A 23,098-nucleotide genomic window follows, 5' to 3' on the forward strand; every position below is an offset into this window, starting at 1 on the left:
TGTGAGAAATGGAGGGAACAGCAGCAGAAAAAGAGGAAACAAATTCTCCAAAACTGATCCCAACTCATCACCAAGTCTGCGGATAGATAACCTCACTGCCTTCTGAGGAAGTTTAAGCACTTTATTCACTTTCTTATTTGAAATCCATTTGGAATTAGAGTTTATTTTATTATTTTTTGTTTAACAACAGTGTTGAAGAGGGAAAGAGAAACTTGGAGCAACTTCTGTCAAAGCTGCAACGAGACTTGAAAGAATTTAAAGATGTTTATTGAAAGTTTCACAAAAAATGAGTGTTACAAACACTTTTTTCCCCCCTAAGTTTCAAATATGATTTTGGAAGAAACAGAAACAAAAATCAATTTTCTGCTCATCTAAACAAGTTTCAACCAGGTCTTGAAGTCCAAACGCTTTTAATGAGATTCTGAAATGCTTAAAACCTTTTTAAAATTGAAATTTCTCAATATTTGATTTTGAATGATCGACTGCAGTGAGTAGCTTTACACAAACATGCAACCACGCTGTTGAGGACGGGGAGGATTTGTAGGAGTTACATATTAATAGATTTTTTAAAGTCAATAAAAAGTAAGATGTTTAGGAAGAGAACCAAAAAAAGGAAAAACACAAACTATTTTATTTTGTCTGTCCGAACAAGTCCCAAGAATAATGTAAATATAGGTTTCCTCTTTAGTGGAGTGTTACTAGAAACACGAGTCATGTAATGATGTATAAAAATTGCAGGAAGCTACTTTAAAAGAAACTACTATTTGTTTATTGAGAAAGACACAGAAAATACTCCGATTAAACTGATAATGTACAATTTTGATTTGGTATAAATGTTTGTAATCTCTCAATTTTAAATCTCCTATTTCAATGAAGTTTGTTTCCCGCTATTTAATTGGGAAATACCCAAAATAATTCCACACTTTTCGTCATAAGAGTAGGGATTAATATTGTGGAGAATGTTTGAGAGAAAAACACATTAGAAGCAAAATTCATAAATTAACATCTTTACATCAACATATTGGTAAACATTTCCAAGTCAGTCTGATTGGTTCTCCTGTCCAGGAAGAAAGATGAATGTTTATTTCTGTTAAATCACAGCTTTTCCTGTTTTTTGTTTTTAATTCGGTGATGCAAATTATGTATGTGTTTTTCTGCACTTATGAATAAGTGCTGCATTTTTGACATGTTGCATTGAGGGTGTGCTGGTTCAAGACCGCAATGTTTATTAATGGAAGTGATTGAAGTTGGAAATACAGATACCCATTCTTCTTCAATTCTTTTTAATACTATTATAAAAGATGTAATAGCAGAGCACTTGGAAAACAGTGACAGGATCGGACAAAGTCAACATGGATTTATAAAAGGTAAATCGTGCTTGACTAATCTACTGGAATTTTTTGAGGATGTAACGGGTAAAATAGATAAGGGAGAACCAGTGGATGTGGTGTATTTGGACTTTCAGAAGGCTTTCGATAAGGTCCCGCATAAGAGGTTAGCGTGCAAAGTTAAGGCACATGGGATTGGGGGCAAGGTATTGACTTGGATAGAGAACTGGTTGGCGGACAGAAAGCAAAGAGTTGGAATAAATGGGTCGTTTTCCGAGTGGCAGGCAGTGACTAGTGGGGTACCGCAGGGATTGGTCCTTGGACCCCAGCTGTTCACAATATATATTAATGATCTGGACGAGGGAATTGGATGTAATATCTCCAAATTTGCAGACGACACAAAGCTGGGTGGGAGGGTAAGCTGTGAGGAGGATGTCATGAAACTCCAGTACGATTTGGACAGGTTGGGTGATTGGGCAGAAACATGGCAAATGCACTATAATGTGGATAAATGTGAGGTTATCCACTTTGTTGGCAAAAACAGGAAGGCAGATTATTATTTGAATGGCAATAGATTGGGAGAAGGGGAAGTGCAAAGAGACCTGGGTGTTCTTGTGCACCAGTCGCTGAAGGTAAGCATGCAGGTGCAGCAGGCGGTTAAGGCGGCAAATGGCATGTTGGCCTTCGTAGCAAGAGGGTTCGAGTACAAGAACAAGGATGTCTTGCTGCAGTTGTACAGGGCCTTGGTGAGACCGCACCTTGAGTATTGTGTGCAGTTTTGGTCACCTTACCTGAGGAAGGACGTTCTTGCCATGGAGGGAGTGCAGCGAAGATTCACCAGGCTGATACCTGGGATGGCAGGAATGACGTACAAGGAGAGATTGTCAATTGGGCTTATACTCACTGGTGTTTAGAAGATTGAGAGGGGATCTCATCGAAACCTATAAAATTCTGTCAGGTCTGGACAGACTAGATGCACAAAGGATGTTTCTGATGGCTGGGGAGTCCAGAACCAGGGGTCATAGTCTAAGGATAAGGGGTAAGCCATTTAGGACTGAAATGAGGAGGAATTTCTTCACCCAGAGAGTGGTGAACCTGTGGAATTCTCTGCCACAGAGGGCGGTGGAGGCCAGTTCATTAAATATATTCAAGAAAGAGTTGGATATATTTCTTGAGGCTAAAGGGATCAAGGGATATGGGGAGAAGGCAGGGACAGGGTACTGAATTTGGATGATCAGCCATGATCTCATTGAATGGCGGAGCAGGCTCGAGGGGTCGAATGGCCTACTCCTGCTCCTATCTTCTATGTTTCTATGTGAACTAAAGAACTACAGCACTTTATATTTGTTGGTTGTCTGGTTGCATTGATTAATATTCTAAATACTTATGTGGACGTCCAGCACGTCAGCGCCATAGGAAAGCCGCTACTTGAGCAGCCACTGCTATAGTGACATGAGGGATGGCTAATACATTGAAAACTTTAAAATTAATACTAATTGCACGAAGATATATACCTCCTTCAGCTCACCTTGGGCTTTTGGATTGTTTGTTGATGTATAACCGTATAACTGAGTAACGTTTCTGAAGTGTTAATGCATTATTATGCAGTTCTTTTATATCCCAGTCATTTCTGACAAGTAATTTGGGGAGGAGAGGGAGAGAGGGGGGGGGGGGGAGGGAGAGAGGGGGGGGGGAGGAGGGGAGAGGAGAGAGGGGAGGGAGAGAGGAGGGGGAGGGGAGAGGAGAGAGGGGAGGGGGAGGGGAGAGGAGAGAGGGGGGTGGGGGGGAGGGGGGCGGGTCTGCACCTTCAGAACTCAAAGGCTTTTTAAACAAAACACAAGAATTAAAATCAAATCCCTGCCCCAAACACACCAGTTCCACAACTGATGCTCAAAGCACTTTGACCAGGCCTCAGGCCGGGTGTCACAGTTTTGTCTGGTTAGAGATGACGGAGTTATAGATTCCTTGGTCCATTCGGACATACGTCCTTTTCTTGTCATCCAGTATGAAGAGCGAGTCTTGGACAGTAGTTGGATTAAAGCCTTCCTTCACCAGCTTGACTTTATAATATTTAAAGGTGCCCGTAGTTTCTATCCTTGTCTGAAAGAACAGATGGATGGTTATCGACACTCAGTGCCTGCTCACCGCTCCTGTTTGATTACATTTGTCTTTCCTCACTCTGCTCTCTGAGTTCAGCAAACATAGTTTCCAGAATCAGACCCGATCCCGGGGGGAGGGGGGGAGGGGGAGGGAGGAGGGAGGAGGGAGGGGGGGGAGGGAGGAGGGAGGGGGACCAAAGTAAATTTTACTTTAACAAAGCAGCCTGGCGTGGTAACCATCAAGCTCTACATTTTAAAATAAAGTGTACAAAATAATGGTGTTGATAAATACGGAATAGACACTGGGGGGAATGTACAGGCCAGTGATGCCATGAAAGAGGATGGATGGGGATTTAAACATTTATAATCTGGTGTGGAGATGCCGGAGTTGGACTGGGGTAGACAAATGTAAGAAGTCACACAACACCAGGTTATAGTCCAACAGCTTTATTTGAAATCACAAGCTTTCGGAGCGCTGCTCCTTCTTCAGGTGAAGTGGAGAAATGCGTTTCTCCACTTCACCTGAAGAAGCAGCAGCGCTCCGAAAGCTTGTGATTTCAAATAAAGCTGTTGGACTATAACCTGGTGTTGTGTGACTTCTTACATTTATAATCTGGTAATGACCCCAACAGAACTAATGTCACATGGTCTGTCCTCGCTCTGTGCTTTATGTAATGTTTAACCTCATCAGTTTACTATTTGCACCCAGATATGGACTTGCTGCCTGTAACTCAGCTCAACAAGGTCAGTGTATCGTCCAATTGCTGCAGAGAATGACTGAGGCACTGGGGGGAGGGGCTCCACCACTTGGCCCCGTAGAAAAAACTCAAAAGATTTTCTGCGAAGTTATTGGAGACTTACCTGTTCCCTCAGGAAGCGAGGGCGGGCGTAATTCGGGAGGTGAGCTGCCACATGTTCATACAGCTGTGCTCGATCCAAGTCATTTCCACTCTGCAGCTGAATGGCAGCCATTCCAACTCTACCTTCATGGCCTAAAAGGCAAAAAGTTCAATGTGAATGTTTGGCTATTCGTGTTCAGCTGAATAAAGAGTTCAGGTTATTTACACTCTACCTTAAATGCAAACACAGCCCAGAATGATCATTTTACTATTAGGTAATAGCAGCAATGACTGGCACACAGCAAAGGAGAGTCATGTGTTCCCTTGTCACATACCTTCTGTACTTTGACAAAACGCACTGGGTAAAAGAGAACTATCCCTCAGAGCGGCTTGTATTCATAAGAGTACTTTTAAAAACAGGAAAATGCCCCAAGGTACTTTACAGAGTAAAAAGAAAAGGAACAGACACTGAGCCCTGCAGCGGGTAGTCAAAACTGCCCAACGCATTACCGACACCCGGCTACCGACCATAGAGCACATATACCAGAAACGCTGTTTACGGAGGTTCCCTATCCACCCCAGCCACAGTCTGTTCGCCCTCCTGCCATCTGGGAGACGCTACAGATGCATTCGCACCCGTACGACCAGATTTAGGAACAGCTTCTTTCCCAGGGCTGTCATCCTACTGAACTCCACAAATAAACTCTAAAGCCTGCACATCTGCCAATGCACTTTATTATGGTTATGTTTATGTTAATGTATTACAAGCCAAATGTATGTTGAATGTTTAAATGTCTTAATCTAAATGTACACGGTCGGGAGCCGCAAGCCTACATTTCGTTGTACTGCACTTGTGCACTAACAATGACAATAAAGTTGATTTGATTTGATTTGATTTGATTTGAAGAGTTAGGACAGGTAACTGAAAGGTTGATCAAACAGATGGGTTTAAATAAAGCTTTTACTGGTCGAGAAAGGAGAGATTGGGATGGGTTTAGGGAGGGAGTTAGAGAGTAGGGCCAAGACACCTGAACGTTCTGCCACCAATAGCGGAATGAGGGGGCGGGGGGTGGCCGTATAACAACAACTCCCATTTGTATAGCACCTTTAGCAATAGTACAACATCCCAACGCTCTTCACAGGAGGGTTATCGGACAAAAATTTACTCCGAGCCAAAGGAGACATTGGTAGGTTTTAAGGAGAGTCTTAAGGGAGGAGAGTAGGGGAGAGGTTTACGGAGAGAATTCCAAAGCTTAGAGCCGAGGCATCTGAAGGCACAGCCGCCAATGGTGGAGTGAAGGAAGTCGGGATGCGCAAAGGTCAGAATTGGGGATCTGAGATATCCGAGGGTTGTAGGGCTGGAGGAGGTGACCGAGAGAGGGAGGGGCGAAGCCATGGAGGGTTTTGAACACTGGGATGAGAATTTTAAAATTGAGGTGTTGCCGCACCAGGAGCCAATGTAGATCAGCGAGCACAGGGGTGATGGGTGAACAGGACTTGGTGCGAGTCAGGATACGGGCAGCAGAGTTTTGGATGAGCTGAAGTTTACGGAGGGTAGTAAGATGGAGGCCAGCCAGGAGAGAGTTGGAATAGTCGGGTCTGGAGGTACAAAGACATGGATGAGGGTTTCAGCAGCAGATGCGCTGAGGCGGGGCAGAGACGGGCAATGTTACAGAGGTGGGAGTAGGCGGTCACGGTCTTGGTGATGGAGAGGATAAGGGGTCAGAAGCTCAGTCAAATAGAATGCCATGGTTGTGATCAGTCTGTTTCTGCCTGAAACAGTGTCTAGGGACGGGGTTGGAATCAGTGGCTAGGGAGTAGAGTTTGTGGAGGGGTCTGAAGACGATGGCTTCAGTTTTCCCAATGCTGAATTGAAAGAAATTTTGGCTCATCCAGGACTGGATTTCAGACAAGCAGTCCGACAGAAACAGTGGAAGGGTCGAGAGAGATGCTGGTGAGGTAGAGCTGGGTGCTGTCAGCCTACGTGTGGAACCTGACGTCATGTTTTTGGATAATGTCGCTGAGGGGCAGCATGTTGATGAGGAATAGGAGGGAGCCAAGGACAGATCCTTGGGGGACTCGAGGTAACGATGTGAGAGCGGGAAGAGAAGCCATTGCAGGTGAGACTCTGCATACAATCAGGTGAGGCAGTCCCACTCAGCTGGACAATGGCAGAGAGGTATTGGAGGAGGATGGGGTGGTCAACCATATCAAAGGCTGAGAAGGTTGAGGAGGGATAGTTTACCATGACCACAGCCACATAGGATGTAACTCTGATAAGAGCAGTTTCTGTGTTGTGGCAGGGCAGAAACCTGATTGGAGATTCAAACATGGAGTTGCGAGAAAGATAGGCACGGATTTGGGAGGCGACAACACGTTCAAGAACTTTGGAGAGGAAAGGGAGGTTGGAGATAAGGTGTTGGTTTACCAGGACAGAGGGGTCATGGGTGGGTTTTTTGAGGAGCGGGTGATTCTAGATGTACATCACACAGCATAACTCCTACCTGGAACAGCTACTCCATATACACAAGCTTCCTGAACAAAATCCAGCATCGACAGGATATCAGCCACCTCACTGGTGGACACATTCTCCCCTTTCCATCTAAAGTAAAAACAAGCACGGTGAATTAAAATATTTTGATTCACGGACTCTGGCAAGTTACTTTCATCCACTGGGCAGCACCCACTGGGCAACCTCAAACAGCTTCAATACACAGCCGACCCTTCACAAGGTGGGAGGCCTGCTGAATAATGCTCTTTGGAAAGGTCAGTGTTACCATAGGGCAATGAAATGGTTCAGCTCCATCTCTGCACGAGTGCCCACGGTAGTCAGGTGAAGCCTCCTACGTAGAACCATCATCTGTCTAATGACAACTCACAGCGACAGACCCTCCCCAAGAGCGTGAGCCAACACAACACACGACAAACCCGGCTCCCCTCCATCTATCACCAGGCAGCAACACCGCGGGCCCAACAGGAAAGGTTACTCGCAGGCCACGCCTGCCACCTCAGCAGGAGGAGGACGGAGTAAGTGGGCAGCTGCAGTGTTGCTCATGAACGGGAAGGTCAGCACTGCGAGTGACTTCAAATAAACATCCTGCAAGTGTCTCAATTTGACACATTTCTTGTGATATTCGGGTGAGAAATTGATGCCTCCGCCCATTTTTAAATGACTTTTTGCTACTATTTCTCTCTATTTGTATCCTCACATGAATTTCAAAACCTTTACAAAACAACAGAGGTACATGGGGTGTCAGGGATTGGGGCTGTAGTTAGTATTTTCAGGTGGGAGAGACTGCAAGAGGTAATTCAGTGATCCCACATTCCCAGTGGGGAGGCTGCACATGCAGGCAGTGTGGACCCGAGATGGTGCTAAGTACTATCAGCCAATCTGCCGAGCTCCCTGTTGGCCATGTGGAATCATCCTGTGCATTTATATCCCAGGTGTTGAGTGACAAGATGCAGTCGGTGCCACAAATGAAATATGATTCATCACCAACAAGTCTTTATAACACATTGGCTTTACCCCGAATGTTGCAACTTCAATAATTAGGTGAAATTAATATGTAAACTGGTTTCAATGCTGTATTATGCTGTGTAGCGATTTGCTGAACATAACTTTCAAAGCAAATTTTCAAAAGAAATATCATTCCATTGATTAGAATATGAAGCAATGTCCCCTCTGGGAAATATAGAAACTTGGTAATGAAAAGCACAGCATCCCATCTGGGACAAAGGCCTCTGACCTGAACGTGTCCCCAATTCTGTCTTGGAAGTAGATGAAGTTGTCATGGTCCAGCATCATGAGGTCTCCTGAGTTGAAGTAAAGGTCTCCCTTGCAGAACACGTCTCTCAGATGCTTCTTCTCGGTTAGTGTTCTGCTTCCCGCATACCCGACGAATGGGGTTGTGTTTGTGATTTTTCCGATGAGGAGCCCGGCCTCTCCTGTCAGGAGTTGGACAAGCTATTTCAGTTCACATTTCCCCCAGTTATAACTTACACTACAAACCTTCCGGAGCAAAATGAAGAATCTCTAGTGAAGAAAAATATTCATCAGTTGTAGAGATTTTAAAAACTGCAAATGCTGTAAATCTAGAATGAGAAACAAAAAGAAAGTTGGAAATACAAAGCACCGAAAAGGGAAGGACGGGTAAACAGTTCTGGGGGACTTTCCTGCTTCAGGACAGAAGGAGGGGAATCTGCACCCAAAAGCTAAGCTGCCTTTTCTCAGACGCTGCAAGACCTGCCGTGGATTTCCAGCATATTGCGTTTTTATTTCTAATTGCAAAGTGTGTTTGAGAGTTTACATCAGTTCCACCGGAGATTTGACAAAAGATAACTGGAAATCTTTTATAAAACATGTCACTTTGTGAGATTCCATTTATAGACAGGTGTGTTTAAGGGCAGCAAAGAGGCAGCACCAGAGGAGACAGCACCAGAGGAGACAGCACCAGAGGAGACAGCACCAGAGGAGACAGCACCTCCGACCATTTCAACAACAAAAACCGAGGGGGGACGTTACAGGACAGCAGGTGGTGATTGGTGGGCGAGTATCAATGCTTTTTCTCTCTAACCTAGGACAGTGGTTTAAACTAGGAGCGGGAAACTATAATGCACTTTATTAAATTTATAACTAGTTAAACTAATCAATATATCTATAAATAGTCGTTGAATAAAGACTTTAACTAATTAAATAAAGTAAACTAAGATATGGCAGGGCAGGCTGTGTGTCTGGACTGCAGTATGTGGCCGTTTCTGGACAGTGAGACTGCCCCGAGCAAACACGTCTGCAGGAGATGTCTCGGTCTCGAATCTCTCCGGCTCAGTCCTTGAGCTGCAGTGCGAGTTGGAGGCACTCCAACACATAGGGGAGGGGGAGGAGTATCTGGACAGTTTGCTCCAGATTTTGGTCATACCTCGTAGAGGTGCAGGATCAGAATAGGGATGGTGTGACCGATAGTGTGCAGAGTAAGGGGAACCCAGGTAAGAAAGGGAATGAGGATCCACAGAAACTGATCCTATCCAACAGGTACAATGCACTTGCTACCTATGAGGGTAAGAATAAAGACTGTCGGAAGGACAGCCAGAATGTGGACCATGGCACTTTGGAGCAGGAGGCTGTCCTAAGGGGGGTGGGGAGGAGAGGAAGTATAATGTGGTAGTTGTAGGGAATTCTATAATTAGGGGGACAGATAGCATCCTTCGTAAGCAAGATCGAGAGTGCCACATGGTATGTTGCCCTGGTGTCAGGGTGAGGGACATCTCAAACCACCTTGAAAGGATATTGGAGAGGGAGCGGGAGGATTCAGTCATTGTGGTCCATGTTGGGACCAGCAACATAGGGAAGAGTCGGCAAGAGGTCCTGTTTTGGGAGTACCAGGAACTAGGAGCTAAATTAAAGAACAGGACCTCAAGGGTTATAATCTCTGGATTATTACCTGAGCCACGTGCAAACTGACATAGAGATAAGCTGATTAGGGAAGTGAACACGTGGCTAAAGGAGTGGTGTGGGAAAGAGGGGTTCCATTTCATGGGACATTGGCACCAGTATTGGGACAGGAAGGAACTGTACCGTTGGGACAGGCTCCACCTGAACCGGTCTGGGACCAGGGTCCTAGTGGAAAGGAAAAATAGGGCAGTCACAAGGACTTTAAACTAGTAAATGGGGGCACGGTGGGGCTCAGGTGGAAATTGCAGTACAAATAGTAGTTCAAATACAAATGAAAGGGAAGAGACTAGAGTAACAGCCAGAAATTGTGCTTTAGGCACTACAGGTAAGGGAAACACTAAAAGATGTAAAGTGATTAAACCAGGACAGAGAAATAAGAAACATGTGAATAAAACATCAGAGCTGAAAGACAGGCTCGGGTGTGAGGCCCAAATAAGTGTTTTTTATACAAACGCAGGGAGTATAAGGAATAAAATGAATGAACTGTAGGCGTGAATTCAACTTGGAGGGTATGACATGGTGGCCATTACTGAGACATGGCTGTAAGATGGTCAGGACTGGGAACTAAATATACCAGGTTATAAGGTCTACAGGAAGGATAGGGAAAATGGCAGAGGGGGAGGAGTAGCCTTAGTGATTAAGGATGAAATCACTTCAATGATAAGAGAGGTAAGCAGCCAGTGAAGAACCCATGGGTAGAATTAAGAAATAGGAAAGGATCTAAGACTGTAGTAGGAGTTGTGTGTAGGCCCCCTGGTAGCAGCTCTGAAGTACTAGATTGTATAAATACAGAGATTAGACAAGCGTGTAGCAAAGGCAGAGTGGTTTAATGGGGATTTTAACGTTCATATAGATTGGGAAAAGCAGTCTAGCACCTGTCAGAAAGGTAGTGAATTTCTTGAGTGTGTCCGGGATAGTTTTCTACAACAATATGTCCTAGAGGCAACAAGGGGGCAAGCCATATTAGATTTAGTAATGAGTAATGAGCCAGATTTAGTTAACAGCCTAACTGTGTGAGAACATTTATCCAATAGCGATTATAACATGATTGAGTTCAAAGTAGTGTTTGAAAGGGAGAAACGCGAAACAGCTACTAAGATTCTAGATTCAGGTAAGGCCGACTTCAATGGGATGAGGCAGAGACTGTCCAAAGTAAACTGGGCAAATCTGTTAATGGGTAAAACGACAGAAGATCAGTGGGAGATGTTTAAAAATGAATTTAAGGTGATATAGAACCAGTTTATACGCCTGAGGGGCAAGGGCTGTACTTGCTAAAAAAAACAGCCATGGACAACTAAAGAGGTAAAGGGACAGCGTCAAACTAAAGGAAAGGGCAGACAAAAATACACAAAAATAGCACAAATCCTGGCAAATGGGAAAGATACAAAGAACAGCAAAGGGTCACAAAACAGATAGTAATTTTTTGAAGAGGTGACTAAAGTAGTGGACAGGGGAATGTCTATGGATGTTATTTATATGGACTTCCAGAAGGCATTTGATAAAGTCCCACATAAGAGACTGTTATCGAAGGTAGAAGCCCACAGAATTGAGGGCAGATTATTGACCTGGTTAGGAAACTGGCTGAGTGGCAGGAGACTGAGATAATGGGCAGGTACTCAAATTGGCAGGATATGACTAGCGGTGTCCCTCAGGGATCTCTGTTGGGGCCTCAACTATTCACAATATTGATTAACGAGTTAGATGATGGCATAGAAAGTAATATAGCCAAATTTGCTGATGACACAAAGATAGACGGCAGTGTAGATGAAACCATAAAATAACAAAAGAATATCGATAGATTAAGTGAATGGGCAAAACTGTGGCAAATGCATTTCAATGTAAGCAAATGTGAGGTCGTCCACTTTGGACCTAAAAAGGATCGAACAGGGAACCTTCTAAATGATGAAAAGCTAAAAACAGTGGAGGTCCAAAGAGACTCGGCGGGTCCAGGTACATCGATCATTAAAATGTCATAAACAGGTACAGAAAATAATCAAAAAGGCTAATGGGATGCTGGCCTTTATATCTAGAGGACTAGAGTACAAGGGGGTAGAAGTTATGCTGCAGCTGTACAAAACCCTGGTTGGACCACACCTGGAGCACTGGGAGCAGTTCTGGGCACCATGCCTTAGGAAGGATATATTGGCCTTGGAGGGAGTGCAGCGTAGGTTTACCAGAATGATACCCGGACTTCAAGGGTTAAGTTACGAGGAGAGATTACACAAGCTGGGGTTGTATTCTCTAGAATTTAGACGGTTAAGGGGTGATCTGATCGAAGTTTTCAGGATATTAAGGGGAACAGATAGGGTAGAGAGAGAGAAACTATTTCCGCTGGTTGGGGATTCTAGGACTAGGGGGCAGAGTCTAAAAATTAGAGCCAGACCTTTCAGGAGTGAAATTAGGAAACACTTCTACACACAAAGGGTGGAAGATGTTTGGAACTCTCTTCCACAAACGGCAATTGATGCTAGATCAATTATTAATTTAAAATCTGAGATTAATAGATTTTTGTTAACCAAAGGTATTAAGGGATATGGGCTAAAGGCGGATATATGGAGTTAGATTGCAGATCAGCCATGATCTCACTGAATGGCGGAACAGGCTCGAGGGGCTGAATGGCCTCCTCCTGTTCCTAAAATGCAGTTTATACTACAGACCTCTGATCTCCCACTGCCTCCTGTGCAAGACACATACAATAAATAATAGATAAAGGTTAACTAAATCTGGCAATAACTACAGTACCCAGTTTCTAGGTCAGGCTGTCATTCAGGTTTCCTTTTGTAGTATTTTATTAAAAGGCCAGTGTACTAAAACGGTTAAGCCATCCAAGTTGTTAGAAAATGTTATTGGTGCACTTTTCAGTGTATCTGAGTGACTGCTCCTCACTCTGCTTTAGGTTTTCTCTCTATCTCTCTCTCTTGAATGACCTTTTGTCTGCAGTTGTTAAATTCCAACCAACAAGATCTTATTGGAACAATTTTGCGACTGTTTGCTTCGTGTTGCTGGACACAGACAGTATCCTATAAACTCAAGGCGTTAATCTCTACGACGTGGGAAGGACCATTATAGAGGAAACTCACACTATAGCTGGTTAATGTACAAACTGTTACCTGTAGCGACTTCGATGCAGTGACCATTGACGTCTCGCTCGGGTGTTTCTTGTTCAATGTCATATTTAACCAGGTGAAAAGGCATGGCTTTCTGGGAGAGAAGACACCAGGAGATTAGCGTAGTGTTAGCGCCGGAGGGGCTATAAAAGTCCCAGAGACCAGGTAAGGCCTCAGTGCGTCGGCGGGAATTCAGCGGCAGCAGTGGGGCTATAAAAGTCCCAGAGACCCAGGTAAGGCCTCACAGCGTCGGCGGGAATTTCAGCAGCAGCAGCGGGGCTATAAAAGTCCCAGAGACCCAGGTAAGGCCTCACAGCATCGGCGGGAATTCAGCGGCAGCAGCGGGGCTATAAAAGTCCCAGAGACCCAGGTAAGGCCTCACAGCGTCGGCGGGAATTCAGCGGCAGCAGCGGGGCTATAAAAGTCCCAGAGACCAGGTAAGGTTTACCAATCTCCAGTCTCGGAACTCGGAAGGAAGGAGAGAGGTAAAAAGTAATCCAAGTGTGACGTCACCAGAAAGCGGGTAAGTGATTGGTTGGTAAGTATTTCTCCCTTTTTAAGCTTAAATCTCTTTGGTTTATAGTTTCTAAGGTGTGATATTCATCATCTAGAATCGGGGCAGAGGGTATTTAAGAATAATATTAATAAATTTAATTAATTACATAGAATGGGAGATCAGGTGATGTGTTGCTGCTGCAATATGTGGGAGCTGGTGGACACCATTGATGCTCACGGTGATCAAATTTGCAGTAAGTGTTGGCTGCTCGAGGAATTCCGGCTCCGTGTTGAAGAGCTGGAGTCCGAGCTTCAAACACTGAGACACATCAGGGAGGGGGAGAGTTACCTGGACTCTGTGTATCACGAGGTATTCACACCAATTAGATTAATTAATTCAGATGTAGTCCGTGGCCAGGGTCAGGATGGTGTGACTAGAAGTGAGGCAGGTACGGGGATCCAGAAGGTAGTGTTGGAGGAGCCGCAGCCCTTGCACTTGTCCAACAGGTTCGAGGCTCTTACTCCCTGTGAGGATGGGAACAGGGACTGTGGGGAGGATGAGCAACCTGGCCACAGCACCGTGGAGCGGGGGGCCATTCAAGTGGGGGGAGTTAAAAGAAATGTTGTAGTGGTAGGGGATAGTATCATTAGGGGGATAGATAGAGTTCTTTGCAGCCGAGAGCGAGAGTCCCGAAGGCTGTGTTGCCTGCCCGGTGCCAGGGTTAAGGACATCTCCTCTGGACTGGAGAGAAACTTGGAGTGGGAGGGGGAGGATCCAGTTGTCGTGGTCCATGTTGGTACCAACGACATAGATAGGACAAGGAAGGAGGTTCTGCTGAGGGAGTTTGAGCAGCTAGGGGCCAAATTAAAAAGCAGAACCACAAGGGTAATAATCTCTGGATTATTACCTGAGCCACGAGCGAATTTGGCTAGGACAAATAAAATCAGAGAGTTAAATGCGTGGCTCAAAGACTGGTGTGGGAGAAATGGGTTTTGCTTCCTGGGACACTGGCACCAGTACTGGGGCAGGAGGGAGCTGTTCCGTTGGGACGGGCTTCACTTGGCCAGTGCTGGGACTAGAGTCCTGGCGGATCATATAACTAGGGCTGTAGAGAGGGCTTTAAACTAACTAGTGGGGGGGGGGGGGGGGGGGAGGTTCCTGTAATGATCAATAACATGTCATTCTATAGTGGACACTAGGTGGAGCCGTAGAGCTGTATATAGCTGTATGTATAAGACTACACTACCCAGCTGTGTATATATTAAGACTACATTACCCATGAGGCACTAGGCTACCCACAAGGCAGCAGTCAAGATGGAAGCCTCTACAGATACTGTACCTAGTCCACATGTGCTCAATAAAAGTAACTAGCAAAAGCTAGCTGTGTTCATAATAAGAATGTCTATTTATTAATGAACACAAGAGTTCCTAGAGAGCAAATAATAAAAATGACAACAGAGAAGGTAATAGACTTAGGTAGCAGTGGGGAAATTAAAAACCAGAGCGTGTCAGGAAGGGGCAGAAGGTATGGAGTAAAAGGTAAAGTAATAAAAAGGGCAAAAGCAGGAACTAAGTGTCACAAAACATATTTGAAAGTTCTCTATCTGAATGCACGTAGCATTCGTAACAAAATAGATGAGTTAATGGCACAAATAACTACATATGGGTATGATCTTGTGGCCATTACAGAAACATGGCTGCAGGGTGACAATGCCTGGGAATTAAACATACCAGGTTATTTAACGATCAGGAAGGACAGGCAGGAAGGAAGGGGAGGTGGGGTGGCTATGTTAATAAAGAGAAATGATATTGGGTCAAAAGATCAGGATAATTAAACAGTTTGGGTGGAGGTAAGGAATAATAAGGGGAAAAAAGCACTAGTGGGCGTAGTCTATAGGCCTCCGAACAGTGGCAACTCTGTTGGACGGAGTATCAATCAGGAAATAGTTGAGGCATGTAATAAGGGAACATCTATAATTATGGGGGATTTTAACTATCATATTAATTGGACAAATCAAATTGGGCAGGGCTGCCTTGAGGATGAGTTCATTGAGTGTATTAGGGATGGGTTTCTTGAGCAGTATGTAACTGAACCGACCAGGGGGCAAGCAACCTTAGATCTGGTCCTGTGTAACGAGACAGGATTAATTAAAAATGTCCTAGTAAAGGATCCCCTTGGAATGAGTGACCATAACATGGTTGAATTCCATATTCAATTAGAGGGTGAGAAGGTTGGATCTCAAACAAGCATGCTAATCTTGAATAAAGGAGACTATGAAGGTATGAGAGCGGAATTGAGTAGAGTGGATTGGGAAAATAGATTAAAGGGTAAGACGATACATGATCAGTGGTGTACATTTAAGGAGTTATTTTACAATTTCCAAAAAAAATATATTCCACTGAGAAGAAAAGGGTGTAAAAGAAAAGACAGCCATCCGTGGCTAAGTAAAGAAATTAAGGATAGTATTCGACTAAAAACAAGGGCATATAAGGTAGCCAAATCTAGTGGGAGGATAGAGGATTGGGAAAACTTTAAAAGACAGCAAAAAATAACAAAAAGATTGATTAAGAAAGGGACAATAGATTATGAAAGTAAATTAGCCAAAAATATAAAAACAGATAGTAAGAGTTTTTATAGTTATATAAAAAGAAAAAGGGTGGCTAAAGTAAATGTTGGTCCCTTAGAGGATGAGACCGGGAAATTAATGGTGGGAAATATGGAGATGGCAAAAACACTGAATGAATATTTTATATCAGTCTTTACAGTAGAAGACACTAAGAATATCCCAACACTGGACAAACAGGGGGCTAAAGGGGGGGAGGAGCTAAACACGATCAAAATCACTAAGGAAGTGGTACTCGGTAAAATAATGGGACTCAAGGCGGATAAATCACCTGGACCTGATGGCTTACATCCTGTGGTAAACCACTGTTATTGCATATTGTTACCGCTGGTTGGCGCTGTGTACCAATGCATGCCTCAGCTGGCTCCGCCCACATGACCAGGTATAAAGGTGGGTGTTTCGGCTACCCACTTCCTTCTTGGAACCAGTCGTCCACGAGAGGCATGCTCTGTTCCTTAGTTAATAAAAGCCTTTTCATTACCTTCCTAATTCATCGCCTTTTATGGAGTAATTGATAAGCGTATCACATCCTAGGGTCTTGAGGGAAGTGGCGGTAGGGATTGTGGATGCATTGGTAATAATTTTCCAAAACTCCCTGGACTCGGCAAAGGTCCCGGCAGACTGGAAAACTGCTAATGTAACACCCTTATTTAAAAAGGGCAGTAGACAGAAGGCTGGAAACTATAGACCGGTTAGCCTAACATCTGTGGTAGGTAAAATTTTGGAGTCCATTATTAAGGAGACAGTAACAGGACATTTGGATAATCATAATTTAATAGGACAAAGTCAGCATGGTTTTATGAAGGGGAAGTCATGTTTGACAAATTTGCTGGAGTTCTTTGAGGAAGTAACATATAGGGTGGATAAAGGGGAACCAGTGGACGTAGTGTATTTAGACTTCCAGAAGGCATTTGACAAGGTGCCACACAAAAGATTATTGCTTAAGATAAAAAATCACGGGATTGGGGGTAATATTCTGGCGTGGGTGGAGGATTGGCTCTCTAACAGAAAGCAGAGAGTTGGGATAAATGGTTCATTCTCAGACTGGCAATCAGTAACTAGTGGTGTTCCGCAGGGGTCAGTGCTGGGTCCCCAACTCTTTACAATCTATATTAACGATTTGGAGGAGGGGACCGAGTGTAACATATCAAAGTTTGCAGATGATACTAAGATGGGAGGGAAAGTAGTGAGTGAGGAGGACATAAAAAACCTGCAAGGGGACATAGACAGGCTAAGTAAGTGGGCAGAGATTTGGCAGATGGAATACAATACTGGAAAGTGTGAGGTTATGCACTTTGGCAGGAAAAATCGTAGAGCAAGTTATTATCTTAATGGCAAGAAACTGGAAAGTACTGAAGTACAAAGGGATCTGGGGGTCCTGGTGCACGAAACTCAAAAGGTTAGTATGCAGGTGCAGCAAGTGATTAAGAAGGCCAATGGAATGTTGGCTTTCATTGCTAGGGGGATAGAATATAAAAATAGGGAGGTATTGCTTCAGTTGTACAAGGTATTGGTGAGACCGCACCTGGAATACTGCGTACAGTTTTGGTGTCCATACTTAAGAAAGGACATACTTGCTCTCGAGTCAGTACAAAGAAGGTTCACTTGGTTAATCCCGGGGATGAGGGGATGGACATATGAGGAGAGGTTGAGAAGATTGGGACTCTACTCATTGGCGTTCAGAAGAATGAGAGGCGATCTTATTGAAACATATAAGATTGTGAAGGGGTTGGATCGGGTGGATGCGGGGAGGATGTTCCCGATGATGGGTGAAACTAGAACTAGGGGGCATAGTCTTAGAATAAGGGGCTGCTCTTTCAAAACTGAGATGAGGAGGAACTACTTCACTCAGAGGGTGGTAGGTCCATAGAATATGCTGCCCCAAAAAGCTGTAGAAGCTACATCATTACATAAATTTAAAACAGAAATAGACAGTTTCCTAGAAGTAAAGGGAATTAAGGGTTACGGGGAGCGGGCAGGAATTTGGACATGAGTCTAGGTTCGGATCGGTCATGGCCCTGTGGGTAGCGGAGCGGGCCCAGGGGCCGTGTAGCCTGATCCTGCTCCCATTTCATGTGTCTAATTCTGTTAGATTCAGGAGATGGTTCTGTGATAGTCGATTGGCGGTTAGGATCAGATCAGCCATGATCTTATTGAATGGCGGAGCAGGCTCGAGGGGCCGATTGTCCTACTCCTGCTCCTATTTCTTATGTTCTTATGTTCTTAAAACATTGGTGGGAGTTGTCTATACGCCTCCAAACAGTAGTGGTAATGTAGGGGATAGCATCAAACAGGAAATTAGAGATACATGTAACAAGGGTACTACAGTAATCATGGGTGACTTTAATCTACATATAGACTGGCCAAACCAAATGAGGAATAATACTGTGGAGGATGAATTCCTGAGTGTGTACGAGATGGTTTTTTAGACCAGTACGTTGTGGAGCCAACTAGGGAACAGGCTATCCTAGATTGGGTATTGTGCAATGAGAAGGGCTTAATCAATAATCTTGTTGTGCGGGGTCCTTTAGGGAAGAGTGACCATAACATGATAGAATTCTTCATTAAAATGGAAAGTGAAGTCGTCCAATCCAAAACTAGGGTCCTGAATCTAAACAAAGGAAACTACGAAGGTATGAGGAGCGAGTTGGCTATGATAGATTGTGGAGCTTCATTAAAAGGCATGACGGCAGATAGGCAATGGCTAACATTTAAGGAACGAATGCATGAATTGCAACAGTTATACATTCATTTCTGGTGCAAAAACAAAAAAGGAAAAGCGGCCCAACCATGGCTAACAAAAGAAATTAAGGATAGTATTAGATCCAAAAAGGAGTCATATAAAGTTGCCAGAAAAAGCAGCAAGCCTGAGGATTGGGAGCAGTTTAGAGTTCAGCAAAAAAGGAGCAAGAGATTGATTAAGAGGGGAAAAATAGAGTATGAGAGTAAACTTGCAAGGAACATAAAAAGCAGACTGTAAAAGCTTCTACAAGTATGCAAAAGGAAATAGATTAGTGAAGACAAATGTAGGTCCCTTACAGTCAGAAACAGGAGAATTTATAGTGGGGAACAAGGAAATGGTAGAGCAATTAAACAAATACTTTGGTTCTAACTTCCCAGAAATGCTAGGGAACCAAGGGTCTAGTGAGAAGGAGGAATTAAAGGAAATTAGTATTAGTAAAAATAATGCTGGAGAAATTAATGGGACTGAAAGCCGATAAATCCCCAGGGCCTGATAATCTGCATCCCAGAGTACTAAAAGAGGTAGCCATGGAAATAGTGGATGCATTGGTTGTCATCTTCCAAAATTCTATAGATTATGGAACAGTTCCTGCAAATTGGAGGGTGGCAAATGTAACCCCACTATTTAAAAAAGGAGGGAGAGAGAAAACAGGGAACTATAGACCGGTTAGCCTAACATCAGTAGTAGGGAAAATGCTAGAGTCTATTATAAAGGATGTGATAACAGGTCACTTAGAAAATATCAACGGGATTAGACAAAGTCAACATGGATTTATGAAAGGGAAATCGTGTTTGACAAACCTACTGGAGTTTTTTGAGGATGTAACTGATGGAATAGATAAGGGAGAACCAGTGGATGTGGTGTATTTGGATTTTCAGAAGGCCTTTGATAAAGTCTCACATAAGAGGTTAGTGTGCAAAATTAACGCACATGGGATTGGGGGTAATATACTGGCATGGATTGAAAATTGGTTAACAGAGAGTAGGAATAAATGGGTCTTTTTCAGGGTGGCAGGCGGTGACTAGTGGGGTACCGCAGGGATCAGTGCTTGGGCCCCAGCTATTCACAATATATATCAATGATTTGGATGAGGGAACCAAATGTAATATTTCCAAGTTTGCTGACGACACGAAACTAGGTGGGATTGTGAGTTGTGAGGAGGATGCAAAGAGGCTTCAAGGCGATTTAGACAAGTTGAGTGAGTGGGCAAATACATGGCAGATGCAGTATAACGTGGATAAATGTGAAGTTATCCACTTCGGTAGGAAAAACAGAAAGGCAGAGTATTATTTAAATGGTGATAGATTGGGAAATGCTGATGTACAAAGGGGCCTGGGTGTCCTTGGACACCAGTCACTGAAAGCAAACATGCAGGTGCAGCAAGCAGTTAGGAAGGCAAATGGTATGTTGACCTTTATTGCAAGAGGATTTGAGTACAGGAGCAAGGATGTCTTACTACAGTTATACAGGGCCTTGGTGAGACCACACCTGGAGTACTGTGTGCAGTTTTGGTCTCCTTACCTAAGAAAGGATATATACTTGCCATAGAGGGATTGCAGCGAAGGTTCACCAGACTGATTCCTGGGATGGCAGGACTGTCGTATGAGGAAAGATTGGGTCGACTAGGCCTGTATTCACTAGAGTTTAGAAGAATGAGAAGAGATCTCATTGAAACGTATAAAATTCTGACAGGGCTAGACAGACTGGATGCAGGGAGGATATTTCCCCTGGCTGGGGGGTCTAGAACGAGGAGTCACAGTCTCAGGATACAGGGTAGGACATTTAGGACTGAGATGAGGAGGAATTTCTTCACTCAGAGGGTGGTGAACCTGTGCAATTCTCTACCGCAGAAGGCTGTGGAGGCCAAGTCACTGAATATATTTAAGGAGGAGATAAATTTCTAGACACAAAAGGCATCAAGGGGTATGGGGAGAGAGCGGGAATATGGTATTGAGATAGAGGATCAGCCATGATCATATTGAATGGTGGAGCAGGCTCGAAGGGCCGAATGGACGACTCCTGCTCCTATTTTTCTATGTTTTGAATTCCAAATAGTCAAAGTATCTGGTGGCTATAAGGGCCCTTTGTGAAATCAGTTCGTGAAGTCTCAGTCCAGCTCCTAGTGGCTTTACACCCACAGCATGATTGCCCCTAATTTGGTACCAACTGGAAACCTCACTCAAGAGTAGCCTGGGAAGTGGAAAAATTCTCAAAAGTGCTGTCCTGGGGTTGGGGCTAGAGCACATTGTTGGAACAGAGTATAAGGATCTTCATTCCATAGCAAGCTGTGCTATACCTGACCCAGGAGTTCTTCATTCAGACACTGCTCAACAAAATTCATAAAAAGTGTTCCATTGGCATCACTCACCTCCACAACAACAGAGAAAGGCCAGAGACAGCTTTACCTAAACGAGAGAGCTGGGGCCACACTACTACATGTAAATAAGGGATCATAGTCTCTGCAAGTGGCAGCAAGATTGGGGCCCAAGAGTTGGACCTGAGAGTTGGCACGTGTCTTAGACATTTGTGTTGTTCAGAATCCATGTAGAAAGCAGCATTTTACTGCCACCATGTCTTTTTATACAAAGGTGCAGTACACATAGGAAGCACACGGACGTTACACCAACAAATCGTGTGCGTTAGTCTGGTTTCCCCACAACTCCAGACCAATGTCTGGGAGCAACCGTTACTGAAACAGAGCCGGTTTTACAGTTCAGTTTTATACAGGATGGTCTCATGCAGAGGTAGTGGGATTGGGTTAGAAGACTGTGCTTCCCCTTTGGGACCTGGGCTCAAATTTGTCCAGATCAATTGCACAAAGGTCTCCCTCTCTGAGCTTGCTGAGGGTTCCTGGAGTGAAACGAGTTGGACGGCTTGTACCCAGTTCCGAACGGCCACAACTGTACAGCACAAAGTAGACATTGACTCAGACTAAAGTGGCAACCTCAGTGTCAGAGTCTGTAAGGGTGGTTGGTGTGGGAAATGGTTCGGTGGAGAAGGTTGGGGCCAAGAATTCCTCTGTTTGCTATTTCTGACAAAGTTGTGAATGGATTCTTTAGACTCTTTGTCGGGCTGGTGGAGCGGGATGGCGGGCTGGTGGAGCGGGACGGCGGGCTGGTGGAGCGGGACGGTGGGTGTATAACTGACCCCTGCGATACATGAGCTGGGACTTCTTGGACCCAGCATGAGGTGCAACAGATCAGATTTCCTCCATCTTAATAACCATGAAATGCAATCAAAAACTTAATAACCGAGATGATCCCTTTGTATGACTTGTAGGTACTTTCAACAATTACATAGGATATGCAGCACAGAAACAGGCCATTCGGCCCAACCAGTCCATGCCGGCGTTTATGCTCCACTCGAGTCTCCTCCCGTCTTTCCTCATCTAAATCTATCAGCGTAACCCTCTATTCCCTTCTCCCTCATATGCTCGTCTCGCCTTCCCTTAAATGCATCGATACTATTCGCCTCAACCACTCCCTGTGGTAGCGAGTTCCACATTCTCACCACTCTCTGGGTAAAGAAGTTTCTTCTGAATTCCCTATTTGATTTTTTGGTGACTATCTTATATTGATGGCCTCTAGTTATGCTCATCCCCACAAGTGGAAACACTCTCTCTGTATCCACTCTATCAAAACCTTTCATAATTTTAAAGACCTCTATTAGGTCACCCCTCAGCCTTCTTTTTTCCAAGAGAAAAAAAAGAGACCCAGCCTGTTCATCCTTTCCTGATATGTATACCCTCGCATTTCTGGTATCATCCTTGTAAATCTTCTCTGCACCCTCTCCAGTGCCTCTCTATCCTTTTTATAATATGGCGACCAGAACTGTGCGCAGTACTCCGAGTGTGGTCTAACCAAGGTTCGATACAGGTTTAGCATAACATCACTAATTTCCAATTCTATCCCTCTAGAAATAAACCCTAGTGCTTGGTTTGCTTTTTTTTATGGCCTTGCTAACCTGTGTCGCAACTTTTAGTGATTTGTGTATTTGTACTCCGAGATCCCTTTGTTCCTCTACCCCACCTAGACTTGCACCCTCCAAGGTGATAAGTGACCTCCCTATTCTTCCTACCAAAATGTAATACCTCACATTTATCTGTGTTGAACATCATTTGCCAATTATATGCCCATTCTGCAAGTTTATTAATGTCCTCCTGTAATTTGTTGCAGTCCTCCTTGGTATTGACTATCCCCCCCCCACCAATTTGGTTTCATCCACAAATTTAGAAATGGTGTTTTTGATTCCAAGGTCTAAATCATTAATGTAAATTGTGAACAGCAGTGGTCCCAGCACTGATCCTTGTGGAACACCACTACCCACCTTCTGCCACTGTGAATAGCTACCCTTTACTCCTACTCTCTGCTTTCTGTCCTGAAGCCAGCTAGCTATCCATTCTGCTACTTGTCC

At 44.2% G+C, this 23,098-nt stretch overlaps 1 protein-coding gene across 1 annotated transcript in view; it reads right to left on the reverse strand.

Moving 5' to 3' along the window:
* Positions 1-3,076: 3,076 nt before the first annotated feature.
* LOC147099856 (long-chain fatty acid transport protein 2-like) overlaps positions 3,077-23,098 on the reverse strand; it is a 42,231-nt gene continuing 22,209 nt past the window's right edge. The window contains exons 6-10 of the mRNA XM_085968307.1: positions 12,826-12,916; positions 8,013-8,211; positions 6,771-6,868; positions 4,289-4,419; positions 3,077-3,428 (exon numbers count right to left, since the gene is read on the reverse strand). Of these exons, the coding sequence (XP_085824433.1) occupies positions 3,252-3,428; positions 4,289-4,419; positions 6,771-6,868; positions 8,013-8,211; positions 12,826-12,916 (696 nt within the window). The 3' untranslated portion in view covers positions 3,077-3,251. The remainder of the gene's footprint in view (positions 3,429-4,288; positions 4,420-6,770; positions 6,869-8,012; positions 8,212-12,825; positions 12,917-23,098) is intronic.

The sequence above is a fragment of the Somniosus microcephalus genome, chromosome 27, assembly GCF_052327205.1.
Source record: "Somniosus microcephalus isolate GS21.2 chromosome 27, FLI_Smic_1.0, whole genome shotgun sequence".
Taxonomy (NCBI): Eukaryota; Metazoa; Chordata; class Chondrichthyes; order Squaliformes; family Somniosidae; genus Somniosus; species Somniosus microcephalus.